The 17,732-nt window shown below is 34.5% G+C and overlaps 2 protein-coding genes across 3 annotated transcripts; one reads left to right on the plus strand and one right to left on the minus strand.

Moving 5' to 3' along the window:
* Positions 1–551: 551 nt before the first annotated feature.
* Positions 552–13,088, plus strand: LOC145611265 (uncharacterized protein YNL011C-like). Of its 2 annotated transcripts, none has more exons than XM_081666578.1 (14): positions 552–795; positions 2,341–2,457; positions 2,916–3,048; positions 3,440–3,536; positions 4,637–4,680; positions 5,563–5,719; positions 7,121–7,192; positions 7,987–8,064; positions 8,447–8,548; positions 9,314–9,361; positions 9,784–9,909; positions 10,940–11,032; positions 12,176–12,342; positions 12,433–13,088. In XM_081666578.1, the coding sequence occupies exons 1-13, from the start codon at positions 564–566 to the stop codon at positions 12,266–12,268; spliced, it is 1,392 nt and encodes a 463-aa protein (XP_081522704.1). In that variant the 5' UTR covers positions 552–563; the 3' UTR covers positions 12,269–12,342; positions 12,433–13,088. The 2 variants fall into 2 exon arrangements, with proteins under 2 accessions (XP_081522704.1, XP_081522705.1); XM_081666579.1 differs by having other exon boundaries at positions 12,176–12,320; positions 12,431–13,088.
* Positions 13,089–14,138: 1,050 nt separating this feature from the next.
* Positions 14,139–16,656, minus strand: LOC145611438 (large ribosomal subunit protein bL34c-like). The gene is made up of 2 exons (XM_081666769.1): positions 16,387–16,656; positions 14,139–14,508 (listed from the first exon to the last, which is right to left on the minus strand). The coding sequence occupies exons 1-2, from the start codon at positions 16,580–16,582 to the stop codon at positions 14,246–14,248; spliced, it is 459 nt and encodes a 152-aa protein (XP_081522895.1). The 5' UTR covers positions 16,583–16,656; the 3' UTR covers positions 14,139–14,245.
* Between the last annotated feature and the right edge of the window lie 1,076 nt (positions 16,657–17,732).

Below are 17,732 nucleotides of genomic sequence, written 5' to 3' on the forward strand. Positions count from 1 at the left end.
TTATTGATCGCTATTGTTTTCTCACAAAAAATTAACAGTGATGACAATTAATCTTTATACCCATGGTCTTATATTGTAGAGTTGAGTTTTAACCAACACTCTAATCCTTAATTAAAAAAACCAATTAAAATCCAACAAATTAAAGAAAGTCATGGGGAATGACTTACCGGGTTTATATTTCAAAATCAATGAAAACAACATCTATAATGTGTTTGGCGAAATCAGTTTTTTTTTTTTTTTACTAATGTTAGTTGTCAAAAAAAGGTCAGTTGCAAATTTAAGTTCGGGTCATAGAGTATCAGGTTAAATGATTATCAATTAATAATGGATCGAGTTCGACTTAGGATACGTGTCATTAGTTTTAACCATTAATGTATGGATCGAATATGAATCATTGTCGATTTTGATCAGATTCTGAAATCGGGTCCGAACAACTCTACGCTCAAAAGAACATGACCTTAAACGAGAGAGTATAGGACAAGAGCGTTATCCGAGCTCCCAAATAGTTGGGGTTTGCAAAACTTTCAAGTGAACCAACAATCATTCTTTATTTTCACATAAAAATGGCAGACACTTTGTTAGGACCCTTCCCTTCACTCTCTCTTCTTTGCAATCCTTTACCTTTCCAACCTTCTTCGTTCCACTTCAAATCCACCATTTCTAGCAATCCCATTAGATTCAAATGCAATTCCTCTTGTAATTCTCAATTTCCTCCATTAATGGCTTCCTCCTCAACTTCTCCTTCTCCTTCCCAATCTTCTACCACTTTTCAACCTTCCCTACTTGTTTTTTCTGGTGAGTTTTCTCTACCCTGTTCTCTTTGTAATTTATTTATTACTACGGGATTTATTGACACTTTTGATCGTGTAATTTGAACTTGTAATGTGACAATTATATTTTGATTGATTGATGCAGTATATAGTTATTGCGCTTTGCAATGTTATCTTGCTTATTACAGTTGATGTTATGTGTAATTTGATTTAGGATTGTAATTTGCCATGAAATTTGTGGGATTTGTGTGATTATAGATATTGATGTATGACCCATTTTCAAATTATTGGAATTTGGAAGGAACTAAGAGTGTAGGAGACTCACTAGTGTTGTAAAAATTTGTATATGTAGCTGAAATTTTGAGAAAATTCAGCTTATCAAGGGTTTTGATGTATGCTTTTATCGTCGAGGATCGATTCGTAACATTCCTAATTTTACCACTTTGGTTGATTGTGTGTTGTTGGTGTTAGTGTTGGGCTGATTGAGGAAAAGAATGCTGTATGCACCTATATTATCTGTTCGCTTCATTAAGTTTTTTAATTATGGATCATTAGTCCCTTGAAAGTTAAAATTTTCGGTGCACTATTATTAGCCGATTTAGACTCCTAATGCAAGTTTTTCTTATTAGGTTTGTTTGAATACTTGTGCAATGACCGGTAATTTTTGAATGGTTTGCCTAGTCTTAAGGTACTTGTTTTGGAATGGAGTATTGTGAATTGTGAACATCTCTAGTCAAGACTAATTTTCTAAGGAGTGTTACTAAGGAAGTAATGGAGTTCTCTCAGATCCTGGCAAGTACTAGTGATGAACAGGAAGAGGGTTGGGGCAACATTAGAGATTTTGAGACAAAAGAAAGGTTTCACTAGTCCGAGCCTCTAATGGGGGTATTTGGTTGAGTGAGGATTGGAAGAGAGGTTTGTTGGTCATTGTACACAATAAAGTTGTCATCAAATTACATCTATTAACCAAACCCCTCTGCACAAACAACTACTATAATACACTAATTACAACAAGTTACGTATTGCCAAACAGGCCAATTTTGTTTATTTACTGCAAAGCTAGTTGCCTAGTTGATCCTGTGTAGTAGTAATTTTTTGTTAGTTGATATAACTGTCTGAAGATTATACCTTGCTGGCTAGATTAAAATTTTTCGGAGGTTGGCATACTAACAGGGGTTGAGATGTGTAACTGATGCAACTTCCTGATCTTACAAGGCCTAGAGCAATGATATTTCTTATTGTATAGGTGAAAAAAAAACTGTGATTATCTCTTATGTCCTAGAAATGGTATTACAAGACCTAGAGCAATCAGTTGAAGTAGGAGCTAATGAAAAATGTATTTTGTGAATTTTTTTGTCCACAATAGTGAATGGATGTCCAAGGTTCCATAGAAGAAGCTGTATTAAACACTTTTAATTAGAGTGATATTGATCATGATACAGCTTACTGGGGTTAATGCTATCATATGTTACCTCTGTACATATCTGTATGTGTACATGTTTATCCGTCAAATGTTCTTCTGCTTACATGTCATTTGTTACCCCTTTTATTGTCTTTTAAATTTCTGTAGGGGGCACTGCCTTTAACGGGGTAGTGGAGGAGCTGAAAAAGCTTACAACTCGTGTTGCGCATGTTCTTCCTGTTTCTGATGATGGAGGAAGTACAGCTGAGATTGTCCGTGTGCTTGGTATGGTATTCAGCTCACAGATGCAATTATTCCAAGTTGTTATATTCCTATTCCAAATGAGATTGCAAAGTGAATATTTAATCCATTAAATTCAATCTAGAATCTTGAGGTTCAGCTTATGGTTCCATTTGTTTGTGAAACAGTAACTCATGCTAATTAATTTACAAGATCAAGTAAAATGTCCTATTAATTCCCATAAAGGAGAACAAAGGGTCTGATTGGGTTTGATTATCAGGATTTGAGGTCAAAAAAAGATTGGTAAGCTCCCAGCATGTCCATATTTTTGGCATGTTCTTGTATGTGATCAGCAGTTTATACTGAATACATGTAATGCGATAAGTAAAATGAGTTTATGTTAGGTACTTGGGTAATGGTTGCTTGTATAATGATGAAATTATGTCTTTACTCGTCAAATCATTATCTATCTTATGTTAAGATCAGATATCTGAAATGTGAAGGTGGTCCAGCCGTTGGAGACATAAGATCGAGATGTTTGAGGCTCTCTGACGAAAGTACTGCAGAGGCTCTTGCTGTTAGACAATTATTAGGTCATCGTTTACCTCTACATGCTAAAGATGCAAAATCAGAATGGTATGATGGATAGTCGTTCAGTAGAATCATCAGCTATGCTGCATGTTATTTCTTTTGCTGATGCGTTTCTTTTTGTCAGTTATTACTGATATTAATTCATAAACAGTCTCTTGCTGAAAATCCTAAGCCTTTGATTTGTGGCAATATGATTGCTTTATATTGTTATAGCTGATACATTGAACATCTACAGGTTTTTGGAATAAATCCTTTACTTCATTTATGTTTTCAATGTTTTGTCTTCTGCAACCTGACTTTAGTGCTTTCTATTATTCTGCAATTGAGTGGTTGTCTAGCATTCACAGGTTCTATTGTTTTACTTTGAAGTCTCAATTATTTTTCTTGGAACCTCTATAATAGGATTAATAGATATGCTAATAGGAGTATTTGACAGGTATGACATTGTTGAAGGGGAGCATTCACTATGGGAGGAAGTATCGGTACCATATAGGGAAACAATTCGAGCCTTTCTAGTTTACTTTCAGCAACAGGTAGAATGAATGCTTATCTACACAACCTTTTTGAGAATGTAGTTCATAGCTGAGGTTGGCAATTGCCTCCAATCCTGTAGGCAGCCCATGAAACTTGGGAGATGGGCATCCTAATTAGTCTTTTAATTTTTCTTCTAAGAAGTTTAAAAGTTGAAAGGATGTTAAACGCCCCCCCTCCCCCCCGGGCAGCACGCCAGCGCCCCACCTCTTTCAATTCACAACTTCCCATGATCCATTCCACTTTCCATGTTCAGTGACAGGGGCATATATTAATATTGAAGTGCGGAGGCATAGTATGAGTGCTATAGCTATAAAATACATATAGGATATTGCATTTGGTATATCACCAGGGGAATTTCTTCTACTGATTACGGAGTTTTTTTTTTTTTTTTTGAACTCCATGCTTCATCTAGAAACTCATTTTCCGAATTGTGGATATTTTGAAATTGAATTTATCCATATAATACTTGAATGGGATACACATTACTATTTTTTATATTATTGAATTAACTATTATAGATTTAGGAGATATGACCTCATTTCTTATGGGAGTAAGGCTTTGATTGATTGGATAAACTATTATAGATTTATAGGAGATATGACCTCATTGTATTTTCTTTTTTGGGTTAAGAGTATAATAACTTCTTAAGTGATGTTACTAAAGTGATCTATTAGAAAATAAATAACATATTGTTGGTTTGATGATTTAATCGCATCAATATTACTATCTTCTATGAATTTCCTTAATTTATTAATTTTTTTTTTATTTTGTCATAAATTTCTATTTCTTCACCTATTCCAACAAAAAATGATGTTAATAGTAATACACAATTCATGTATAAGACTAAAAGAGTAAACATAGCAGTACATAGAGCTTGTAGTGTGTGATAATGTTTATTGTCTGTCGAAATAATGTATTATTCATGCCACTTCATATACCTACCTTTAGTAAATACATGGATATTACATTTGATTTGTTTGATTTCTCTGTAGCACCTGTGCTGATTTGTCAAAGTTTACTGATGACACACATTGATGTAGTTATTCATTTATATTTTTAATGATGATACAGTATCAAATGTCTTAAAATATGTTTGCAGATTCTCATGAGATCTGAAGTGAAATTCTGTTTCAGCAATGGCAGGTACAAGTTTCCCTTTCGTAGTGACATAGATTTAAAGCTTTCTTCTTTTCAGTATTTGTGGCATAAGGGAATGAATATGCAATTTCACTGAAAGTGCAACTGAGGAAGCTTCTCTCTTCTTGCTAAAACAAAATCATGATCAGATATTTAGTGTTACTTGTAGCCCTAAACCGAAAAACAAAATGCATAGAAATATTTGTATTCAAGGAATCTTTCTAATCCTTGTGCATGTTTATGTGACATCTATCCCAAATTCTCATTTCTGCAATTCTGCCTCATTTATAAATCCCCACCCCTTATTGGGAATTAGAATTAACATGTAAGTCATGACTTTTGCTGTACAGTTACTTGAATCACTTATGGTTGTAAATTTATGTTCTCGTGTTTTGGCAAGCGTGTTCGATTATTGATGTTTTTAATTTCCATTTGTCTGTTATTCCCTGAGACTTATATGAAGGCATCATATTTCTCAGTTTTCTATGTCTCCTGTTTTGGTAAAATAATGTTCTTTTTTTGGGGGGGGGGGGGTTGAATCTATGTGTATGCCACTTTGATGTTGTTACATAGAAAGCATTTGTGTGTATATATATATATATGTGTGTGTGTGTGTGTGTGTGTGTGTGTGTGGTACGCTTGTACATTTAACAGAATCTATCAGGACATTATTTTGGTAAATTTGAAATTATGAATTCTGCCAAAAAAAATAAAATTCTCAACAAGAGATTGAATGTTGACAGTTTATACTATACCTTTGGTTGACTAATTTTTGTCAGATATATAGCTCTGTACTCTTTGATTGTTGTTTTACAACATGGCAACTGATAATTTATGTTTTTAGTTGATCCATATGACATTTTACTCAGTCAAATTCTTTTGCTACAGCATTGGAAATTTTTTCTTCGCGGGAGCCCGGATATTCTTCCAGTCACTAGAGTCAGCAATATTTTTGTTTTCACGTGTTTCAGAGATTCCTAAAGAAAGTCTTGTTCTTCCAGTCATATCCACCAATGACAGATTGACACTAGGCTGTGAGCTGTGGGTATGATCCTAAATAACACTTGGTGTTTTTTTTACCTAGTTTGTGCTACATACTTACATGATTTCCTCATTTTATATCGGGGATCTCCTCTCTGTTGGATTTGTCACATGAATTGAGAAGTTCTACTTGTATTTTTGGTAGGCCTAGTGTAAATTTGAAAATTGTTGCTTCTACAAAGCATAAATGCCTGCGATTGGCTAAGGGTACAAAAGTTTAATTATACAAGGTGTCCTAATTCCTGAAGGAAAAACTCAAGATACTTGAAACTTAAAAAAGTTATATTGTGCTGTTAGTGATTTTATTTTTTATTTTGAAAAGTAATTGTTGGTAAATAATAATAAATAGATAGCTGGGGTTGAATATGGTTTATACTCCATTAGATCATTATGTTATTTGGTGAAAATCCTTGGTCTCATTATGGAAGATATTGGATATCTCTTTCCCTTCTAAATTTTTCTTTTTGAGTGAAAGGCTGTGTGACTAGGGAGTAAGTGGCCTGTGGGTTCGTCAGTGTTTGTTGTGATTCCTTAGAGTTTTTTTTTTTTTAATTTATTTTTAATTTTAACTACGGGAACTGATCATTTTTTTTTTTATTTAAAATAAAAATAGCTACTCCTAGAATTAATATGGTTTTTCAGTGATCTGCTCCCATACCATCAATATTAAGCTCTTCAAGTTCATCCATTTGTTTACAATGTTAATTCTCTGTTTCATTTACTCTAATAGTCTAACCCAAGCTCAATCAATAATCTGTTAGAAACCCATCTGTATTTTTGTGTACCTTTGAGAGTTTCAGAGGAATATATAGTGTATGTATATATGTATATATATGTTTGTCTTTGGATTGTGCCAGAATTTCACTGGCACTTCGACATGTTTGTATGTCTAAGTAGTGAGAGTAAGAAAGTGACTGGGTAGACTGATAGAACATTTTAAATACTGATTTTAAGTGATCTATACAGATTGGAGGTGAGTTAAACAAGGCATTAAAATGATTAATTTGAAACAGATTTACAATAGTAGATATTCATTTGGAAGAATTGGAATTGTGGTATTCTCTTAACAATACAAATCTAAGATCCTACAAACCTTATTGATGGGCATTTTTTTTTTTATTGGTCTACACAAAATTAATGTGCGATCTATTGTCTTGTAGTGTTTTGGATATGGATTCTTTTGTGAGATTGCTGCTTTGCCCGGTTTTTTTTTATTTTTTTATTTTTTTTAACTCTCTGTTTGCTTGGAAATTTGGAATGTATTATGATCATTGGCAATTAATTTTTTTGTCATGATTGATGATGTTTGATGCTGTAATATGTATGCATTAACCTTTAAGGTGTTGGTCCTTTTTAACATAAAGTTTGTTCTATGGCTCTTACTTTTTCTCATGTTTATTACAAGGATGGAAGAACGATTCGTGGTCAAAATGAAATATCTCATCCAACCAATGGACTGTTGGATCCTGTAAATAAGGTATACAATGTTATTATTATGGGTAAACTGTTTCTTTTGTTTTGGAAATAGATGTGTGCTTTATTAAAATATGTAAAAATGCTTAATGCTCAGTGATTGATCAATAAATTGTTTCAATCTTGTCCCCTCGAAAGAAAAAAAGACACAAGAAGAAAACAAAATTGTTAACCAACCAACCTTATATTGGTGGTCAGGTGAATAGGAATTTATGCTTTATTTCTGATTTAGATAGATTTTGTCTCTACCTTAATTTCCGTCCCTTGTACAAGTAGTTTGAAAAAACAAGAAGCTTTTGTTACATATGCTTAAGAAGCAGGACTGTCTAGTACTCTAGTTTGTTAAATGTCTTTTGTTTCAATGCTTAGATGTGGTCCATGTGGATTGGCTCTTATCAAATGCTTGTCTCATCATTAATGAAATTTATACGCCAGAGACCTCTTTGTTCCTCATTTTTCCGCACTTTTAACCAATTATAGCATGTTTTTCTAGTTAACGGATTCTGCTTGTCTTTTATAAATAAATTGACCAGAATCCCTAGACAGAATATCTTATGTATCAACAGAAGACATACAACGACAAATAGGTGAGGTGTAGTTAACTTGTTATCTTGGTTTGATACATTAAGCCAATTAAAGCAGTATTCTTGATGTCTGATAACACTGGACTTAATATATAAAATGCTTAAACAGAGAAAGCTGCTGAAAATACCTACTGTAAATAGTCACGATTAATTTTTTTCTGCTATAGAAGACTGCCTAAAACTTATTTTTGTCAACTTTGTTATTTGTGAATAGAATTGCTGCTCTGTACTTCCATCAAGAATAAAGCGGGTATTCTACATGTCAAGTGAGGGACAAAATTTGTTGCATGAGGTAACTGCTACTCTTATACTACTACACTGCCTGCTTATGAAGGGGATTTCATGTTGGTTCATGACTTCATGGTGATTGGTTCTCTATTTTCATATGATAAACTTTGTGCATCTTTTCTTAAAATCTCCCACCCTGACACAAACACACAATTTCTTCCATCTGTTATTGATACTGTTGTCGACATTCAATTTTCCCTGTTTTTATTTTTACTAGAAGATTCAACTACTTTGCTGTTAACTTTTGATATTCAACTATTTGCAGAAATGGAAATGATTTTTTTTTTCCAGTAATTTTTTTATTATAAGTGGCTCGTGCATATCTTTTGAACCATGGAAGTGCAAGGATTTTACTATTGTAATGATGTTTACTTGATATAGGGCAGGTCTTCCCTCCACCAAATCCAGCTGTCCTCGACCAGTTACGCAGTGTTAATTGCATCGTTTATGCCATGGGATCTCTTTTTACATCCATCTGCCCTTCATTGGTAAATTATTTACATAAGCTTGTTTGTGATATTTTGTCCAGTTAATAACTGAATATATACATACAATTGCATTTTACTGCTGGTCAGTTTGTGGTATTATGTGTTCCAATTTTCTCATTCAGTATGTATTAAATGCATAGCATGGAGCAAGCCAGAACACGGAAAATCTGCTGCATGTGCCTCACAATTGAAATTACGTGATTCCACAATTGACTAAGAACCTTTTGCTAGTTTTTGATGATATGTTTCCTGTTGGTCACCATGTCTGAGCTTATATGATGCTAAAAAAATCGTGTCTTGAACCAAAAGAATGTCTGATTATTTTAATGTGATGGTCAGTTCTTACATGATGTAATTTTCAAGCTTCCATTAAATGTGGTGGTATATTGGCTAATTTCTTTTGCTTTTTATTTGGTTCCAAGTTCCAACTACATGAATTTCGTGTTGCATGTACCATCTTTCTTCTTTATAAAGTTGGGATGCTGGCTATGATGCTGACAGCAAGCTATATCTTGTAGTGTCCTTTGGTACTGTTAATGAACTAACTGATGATACTGATTTTTTGATATCAAACATGTAGTCTTTTCTTGGTAAAAGGACACTAAAAGTCCAGTATATACAATAAATTCCTGTTTCAATGAAAATGCCAGAAAAAGAAGCAATAATCTGCATGGTTATTCTCTTGTATGCTGTTGAGGACTTTATTTTTAATTTTGGTGTCAGCTTTCTGTTCTCTATTCTTATATCAGGCATTGCTTTATGTAGGTTTTAAATGGGATAGGGGAAATCATTTCCTCAAGGGCTTGTCCTAAGGTATGACTTATCTTAAAATTGATATGTCTTACGACATGCAGTCATGCAAGAAATCAATGCTTGTGGTTGTGAGATTTTCTGATTAGAGCATTTGCGGTGTTATTCTTCCCCTAAGTATTGGTCTATTGGATTGCTTAGGGCTTGTTTGACGTTACAGTTTTCTGAATTTTTTGAAACAAAAAACCAAAAACAAGATACAAAAAAAGGTGTTTCCAGTTTTCTATTGTCAGTTTTCAAAATTATCATGATTTTAATAAATTTGGCCAATTTTTAATTCATTATATGGCATATATCATATGCTTTTGAAAAATAAAAAACCAAAAAACAGAAAACCATAGCGATACCAATACCAACGAATCCTTAGCTGTTGATGCTGGCTGTACATTTTGGTATAGGTGCTGAATTTAGTTATTTGTGTGCAGATACTTTTGTTAAATGGGACACATGATCGAGAAACAAGTGGATTCTCAGCTTCATGCTTTGTGACTGCAATCACTGATGCTCTTAATAGAACTTATGGAAATTCCAAATATTGTCTTAATAATCTTGTAAGTGTGTGAATGTGTTATACAACATACTTGCTTAATCATTCTTTGTTGAAAGTCAAAAGGATCAACTTTACGTATAATTGTTGATCCTTATTTATTTTGTGGTATTAGTACAAGCTCTGTCAATAGGTTTATTAAAAGTTGTTCAACCTTTCAGTTTGCATATTGCTGCTGTCTACCTTTTGGGTTTCCATCATGGGACTAGGTAGGGGGTTATCGAATAGAAAGAGTTGCCACTAAAACTAAATTTTTTCAAGAACTGATTAACTAGGAGAAGAAGTTTGATACTCATATGCTATCATGGGACTATGTGGGATTTTACAGAGTAACAGGAGATTCCTCTTAAGTTTCATTGTTTTCACTTAAGCTTTGACCAAATTTATATGATAAAAATCATCAAAATTTCCATACTGAGATATTTTTAAATAAATGATTGAGCATATGCATGTAACAAACTTTCTCTTATGGTAAGTCTTGAATGTTCTACTAGATTGTTTTGATCGGATGACTGTGACATGACTATTTGAGAATTGAAATAATTTCTGTGCAGACCCTTGTCACACATTATCTTGACCAATTATGTCTTTCCCTCAACTTGAAGGAGCATTTGTGTAATCTTTTTATTGATATGAAGGTCTGAACCTTTTCTTGAACAACTTTTTCACTCAGTGAGATAGGTATAGAACAGATTGTTCCCTATAATAAGTTTGTGGTATCATTTCCATACTGTATCTGTGTTGGTTGAAGAAAATGAAATAAAAATATGAAGTTGTGAACAAAAAGAATTTATTTAAAATTTCACTTAGAAGTTCTTGTTCAATCCTGCTTTATTGGAATCATATATGTTTTCTGAAAGTTCATTTTTTGCTGGACGTTAAAACAAGCACAAACATGATGTTTTTGGTTCAAAGGTGATTAGTTGATCCATAACAACCTACAGTTGTTTATGTAATATATAATCATAAACCCTTGAAAGTACTCCCTTGTACTAATTAGATTTTAAAATTGTTACCTTGTTTCTTTTGTGCAGCCAAGCGCGTATGTAAATACAATTTTGGTGCCCAGAAATGGTAAAATCCCAGTGGATTTAAATGCCTTGAAGGACCAAGGAATTTTAAATGTGGTAAGTTATCATATATTATTATAGCATCTTGGGTGAGCACTGAGTACTAAGTAAGCACTAAGAAGATTATAGCATTTACAGTAGGCTCACTTGCAATGTACTGGTTTCTAATTAACATATCTTCCTCACCCTCTCCGTTTCCCCCATAAGATGAAGGTGCTTCAAAATCTGGCACACATATGAAGAAACTATCCTAGATTAGATTATTTATCTGAGAGATTTCCAAGATTTACAAATTCATTGATCTAGATTTTACTTAGGCCTGTGTATTATAACATAGTGGGTGCTGCAATATTTTTGTTATTTGCCTCTCCTTTATGGAAGCTGGAAATACTATCTACGTCGAACACTTCTTCCATCAGGAAATAATAGCTACAAATACTTGTTTGGGATGTCCGTAAAAAAATTGCCATTTTTTGCAAAACAGTTTAAGTTTTAAATTACTCTAGAAGTCGTTAAAATATTGAGTAGTAGAGAGTGCGAGGATGTCCAAATTATAATAAAGGTTCTTTTAATTGTGTTTCATCCAAAAATACTCCCTCCTTCCCCTATTGTTTGCCCCATTGGGGTTTTATTACTGCTTTATTTTTTGGTTGGGTGTAGTTAATGAGACACAAAATTAGTGGGACCAACGTAGTGAAGGTGTAAGGAGTATCGGGAAAACTCACAAGGAATGGTCCAAAAAAGAAACTGGGGTAAACAAAATGAGACGGAGTATGAGTAAAGGGATAATGTGCCACTATATTGAAAAGAATAATATGGTAAAATCGATTCCGAGTATATGAGGTTCCATCGCAAATCCATAATACCTTGTTTCACTATTCTATATCAGGCGACTTCTATCTTGCAAAGGTTGCCTTAATGGTGCAGGTTTATGCAGAAAATTTAATCAAGAGAAAAATGTTACTACGTGTGGAGCAGTTAAAATTTTTTGGGGTGGTATGGAGCCTTTGTTGGCTCACGGCATCCAAAGTGCTTTTGCTAGTGCACTTGTATATTAATTGTACATTTATCCTCCCATCTTGCAACTTTGAGGGTTTGAGTCAAGGGTAGCTATAAGCATGCCAATTACTCATATTTGTTATTGGCTTAAGATCTCTTGTGCAATCCTAGCTTAGGTTTGTATTCTTTCATTTTTGGCAGGTCACTGTTGATTCTTTGGAGGATCCAAAAGTTGGTATAACCTTTGATCCCAACTCATTAATTCAAACATTGGCTGATATACTGAGGCCCTAGCTCAAATGTTATGGGAAGTAACATTTAACCCTGTTAATTGGAGGGCTTACTGAGCATGGATCATTCATCACGAGGTTAAATTTTATCGAGTCCATGAAATTTAGTTTGCTCATTTCATGTTCAGTAACTTTGCTGATATATCTTTGATCATGACTAATATTCAGGTTGCAAACTTGCAATGGCATTGTTTGAGCTACAAGTTGCTATATTTTGGCATTCAGAGGCAGGGACTTTATTTTTTGGTACGCATTTAAGTGAGAAGCTTTTAGAGAAGGATATTTTTACTTTTTTGATGTCCCAGACCTCCCAGCTTTTAATTGTACGGATAACAGCTAATCTGGGATCGTCTGAGCAACTGGCAAGCTAGATCACAAGCAATGAGCCAGTAAATCTGCAACGCCACATAGGCTATCCCACAGAAATGTGCGACTTACCATTTGTTGTAATTAGGATGTTCATGCTTGTATGTAATGATCATCTTTCCTTTACCTTTGAATTCTTGATGTAAGCTATAAGTTTTGCTTGATAGTTAGTATTTGGTATATTTATTTGCATAAATGATCAATTCAGTAATAGGTGATTGTCCTTTGCTTGTTACTCTCACTCGAATGAGTTGATCTAATATGATGGTACCAAGGGCTCAAGACTAGAGAAATGTTGAGTTTGGGCATTATTGTAATAAAACATTGTTTATATTTCTGCATTAGATATCCTCTAAAGTCTTCAAATATAAAATATGCTGTAGTACTTAGTATATTCAATGACAACTTTGTAAATAATTTATTAAAAAAAAAACACTTTAAGTAATTGCATTTTTTTTTTTTTTTTGTTATTGATTTTTGTTATACCATTTTATATGCAAAAATTTACTGAAATACTCGTGTTTTACAAAAATAAAATAAAATAAAATAATTGTGCAACAAAGGAGAGTGTTTTTTTATTTTTATTTTTATTTTTTTTTTTTTTTTGGGGAAGAAACAAAGAAGTGATTTATGGTAAACAGTAATAAGCATTGAGGTGTAAAGCGGTAAGTGAATCTAACAAATTTCTTACTGTATACTTTTAAAAACAAATTTACGTTTGGTTGGGGGTAATCAGGAAAGGGAATGGGAATCAACTGAACTGATTCCCTTTGTTGTTGCTTGTTAAGCACTTTCTTTCATTCCCTTTACCCCCTTCATTCCCCCAAATCCCTCTAACTTCATTCCCCCCCTCCCCCCTAGGTATTTCCATTCCCATTCTCTACCCACCTTCACACCACCACATCACCACCTTCACTCCTACCAACACCACCGAAAAACCAGCCTGACCACCGCCGCCCCTACCCCGAGCCTCGCCGCCCTCCCCTCCCCTGAAAACACCACCCCTACCCTTCACCCCAGCAATCTTCCCCCAAAACCCACTACCACAATGACGAAAATCACAGGTTTCCAATTCATAATCCGATTTTAAGTCAAAATCAGATAATTCTAATCCTAAAAGTTCAATTAACAATCCAATTTCATCAAAAACTGTAATTTCTTCTTCGAGGGTGGTGTTTTGGGGGTCGAGGGAGGGCTGGGCTAGGGTTTTGCTGGGCTAGGGGTGGTGTTTTCGAGGAGGGCGGCGAGGCTTAGGGGAGGGGCGGCAGTGGTCAGGGTAGGTTTTCCGGTGGTGTTGGTAGGTGTGAAGGTGGTGATGTGGTGTGAAGGTGGTTGGACTGGTGGCCTTTAATTCATTCCATTCCTTTGTTATTCAAAACAAACAACACCCCAACTTTGGGGGATTTTCATTCCATTCCTTGTCTTTCCCTTTGTTCATTCCATTCCGATTCCCCTGTACGAACCAAACGGCCCCTTAACATGATTTTAAGAATGAGGGAAGCATGAACTGACAAAGAAGGAAAACAAAAGGCTTCATATTCAAATAACAAGTTTACAAGAAATAATTTGAGAAAGGTTTGCAGGCAAAAAAAATTACATTCTTCATTACTTATATTTAAGTACTGACTCGTTTCCCGCTGCTTGGGTTTGTCTTTGTGCAGAGAATTTTGCGTCCCTTGGCACGTCTACGCTTTAGAATAGCTCTTCCACTAGTAGTGCTCATTCGCAGTCGAAAACCATGTGTCCGAGCCAATGACTTCCTAGATCTGTTCCTCTTGGTTTGACAAAGAGCTGCCTTCCCAGCTCTCACCACGAATCTGCGGCATCTATCAGTACCGACTCCAGTGTTTGATGCTAAGTCCAATCCCAAGGACAATCCTGTAATTAGCAGAAAGCCTTTCATAGTTAATCATCCCATTGAATGCAGGCAAATCATGGATGTGCATTAACTCAAAAAATTGACATTAAAAGTGTAATTCTAAGCAAATTTTGGTCAATTGAAAATTTGAGCATACAATACAAAACCATAGTTTGTGCAAACAGAGAAGCTAATCAATGTGCCACATCAAATAGATAGTTCCAAAAGGCGAAAGCAGACTAGAGAGCTCTAGCTTTTAAAGGCTGCTTTAACTTTGCTAATGTCCTAAATGAACCTTCTTATGTACCTTCATAATACAGCTATTAGTACCTTAGAACTTTCTTTTGGGAAAAGATGGCCATGGATTTTAATCCTGTCTGAAACAACAGACCAGTAATTGATCCAATTGGAAACATTCAGATTGATCCAATTGGAAGAGAAGATGGATCTTTTATATAAATGGATACTAACACACTAAGTTTTCTTCCACACCCAACTTTTTTCTAACAAGGGTTAATGCAGGGCATAGCTAAACTTTCTAGTTTGCTGCCTGTAAGGTTGATACTAAACCATCTCTGGCAGGAAGTAGGAGACAGTTGTTCAGTAAACAAACAAATCAAAATTATTTGAAACATGAACCACTTACATATTTCAACATTCACTAAGCAATCACATATTTCTTGTTCTATGAATGAACTGATTTGAAGAAGACGTTTTAACTTTTAATTTTAGTATGAGACATGAGCGCACTTGAGGCACCTATCCCATGGACACAACTCAAAAAGAGAAATAACCCTGCATTTGATTGAGAGGTGACAAATTGAGGAAACCCTCCCCAGATAATCCAAATGTACTTATTCCTGGCCTGCTGAGGCATCCACCAAGGACCTTAACACAAAAGTTTCCCATGAGAAACAGGATGTCAAGCTGTTTTTTAAAAATGTCCCATCCCGGTTCACGGGACCAACTACATCCAAATCCGACCCAGGTTGCAGACCTGGCTTATGGTGGTGGGTGAGTCTCCCAACAGGATGTTAATCAAGTATACTACAATAGCATTATCATCCAAGCAAAGTAATCAGCTGGGGAAAACTTGTTACAAAGTGATATTTTCTCCACCTCTTTCAAGAATACAGTATCATCAAACAAGCCTGTAAACTATTATACTACGTATAAAAGACTTCACGAGTAGTCTACACTTATAAAGGATTGCATTGCTATTTGGATTCTTAATTGCAACCAGTAATACATTAATACTCAAACCTAAGTCTCTCAAAACTTATCATATGATAAACAATACAAATTGATCCAAGAAGAAGGCCATAACCTCGCGCTCTTTCTCTCAAACCTAACCAGCAGTCCACACTCTTGCACTAAAGGCAACAGGTAGAAATTAGTGACATTGGAATTTTAATATGCAAAGAAACTCTTAAACCTCCATCTTTTAACACAATATAAGTGAGATGACAATCACTTGCAAGGAAAAAAATGCAATTAATTTCATCTTATCGTCTATTATCTAGTGCATTGCCTAATTCAGAGTCTTAAAGACTATAAGTACCCAAAAAATCAAAACAAAATCACATTTCCGCTACTATATTTTAGGCCAAACCTGCTTACACACAAAGATAACAACACCTTTTGTTGAAATATAGGGAGTCACAAACGGCAATGATGTAGACGGAATTCAATCCTCGATACTACCATAAATTATACCATCTATGCTAGCTGACATCCACTCAACTATAAATCAAAAGTTACACACAATTCCCAATCCACAAACAAAAGAAAAGTACCCAACTAATAAAATTTACAAACCCATTTAACAAATTCTTGGTTAATTGAAACAAATTATAATTAGAAATGCTAAATAATTAAGAAAATGCAAGTAAAATCACCTGAAAAGGAGGAAGAAAGTGAAGATGAAGGAGCCAAAAAGGAGCAATGGAGTGACCCAGAACGAATTGAACCGCCATTGAAGGAAACAGCTTTTGTGGGTGTTCTTGAACCAGTGAGAAAAGTGAGGGAAGCTGATGGACTACGCTTGGTTATGGCTGCTCCTGCTCCAGTTGATAGCAATGAAAGCGTCGCCATTGTTGGTTTATCTCCTTTTTCTTGTTATTGCAATTAGCGAAATTTGTGGGTGTTTCTTATCTTTGTAAGGATGAATGTGAAGAGGGAACCTTATCGAGTTATTGTAGCTGGGCTTTCATATTTGGGTTTGTCAAGTTTGTGTTTTCAATTCACATAATTTTGGGCCAATTTTGAAGGGGTTAAAATGTCATACTTCCTCCGTTTTCTTTTACTTGCAACACACCTTTTAGGCACGCAGTTTTATGAGATGATTAGTGAGGGTAAACGAGCAATTTTATTAATATAATTTTTACACGAATATTAGAATATGGTTAAGTATCATTTGTAAAAATTATAATGAATAATTTATCCATTTGCATTACATAAATCCAACCTCAAAACACGTGCCACAAGGCTGTGTTGCAAGTAAAAAGAAACGGAGGAAGTATATTCGTGTATAGTCATGTTGGTGTAATTTTTACATTCACAAATAGTCAAACATGCATCATAGTTCCAATCCGATCCTAATTCGATCCGATGTAAGAAAAAAAATATTCGAACTGAATATGAGAGAATAAAATCTGAATCCAACTCCGATTCAAAGGAGGCTCGGACTCAAATTCTACTTAGGATTCGAATCCGACTTTATTTTTAGTATAAACTACGGAGTAATATACTACTTGTGTTCTTTTTTAACCACAACGTTTAGAGTTTTACAATATTCACTTATTATTTTAATCGTAGTGATTTATACATTGGATAGAATATACGCATTATATGGGATATTGTTAGATTTGTTTTAAAGTATACCTTTTTAAATGTCAACTTTTTATAATTTTACTAAAATATATTTCTTTCACGTGAGAGTCATGTGCTACCACAGAATAACCTCCCTTTAACTTACCCTTCTCTCCCCCCCCCCCCAAGCCTCTCTCCTTTGTTGTTCCAATCAGCTAAATGATTTGTATTTTCTCCGTTCTTTTTTACTTGACCCGCTTTGACTTTTACACTATTTACCATTCCTTCTTTGACCGTCTTTCGTGAATAGTATGTAAGGAAAACATAATCATGTGAGATCTTTTTAAATTCGTCTCAATAAGTACTATCATAATATATACCTTTTATAACATATTCATGTGAGATGTTTTAGAATTAAAGTTATTAATTGTTA

The sequence above is a fragment of the Chenopodium album genome, chromosome 24 (assembly GCF_948465745.1).
Source record: "Chenopodium album chromosome 24, dcCheAlbu1.1, whole genome shotgun sequence".
Classification (NCBI taxonomy): Eukaryota; Viridiplantae; Streptophyta; class Magnoliopsida; order Caryophyllales; family Amaranthaceae; genus Chenopodium; species Chenopodium album.

Excerpts from the sequence above, each read along its gene's own strand:
- LOC145611265 (XM_081666578.1), top strand. The coding sequence starts at position 564 with ATGGCAGACACTTTGTTAGGACCCTTCCCTTCACTCTCTCTTCTTTGC. Across the intron at positions 4,681-5,562 it reads TTCTGTTTCAGCAATGGCAG|CATTGGAAATTTTTTCTTCG; the intron begins GTACAAGTTTCC and ends CTTTTGCTACAG. Across the intron at positions 8,549-9,313 it reads CATCCATCTGCCCTTCATTG|GTTTTAAATGGGATAGGGGA; the intron begins GTAAATTATTTA and ends TGCTTTATGTAG.
- LOC145611438 (XM_081666769.1), bottom strand. The coding sequence starts at position 16,582 with ATGGCGACGCTTTCATTGCTATCAACTGGAGCAGGAGCAGCCATAACC. Across the intron at positions 14,509-16,386 it reads ACTTTCTTCCTCCTTTTCAG|GATTGTCCTTGGGATTGGAC; the intron begins GTGATTTTACTT and ends TGCTAATTACAG.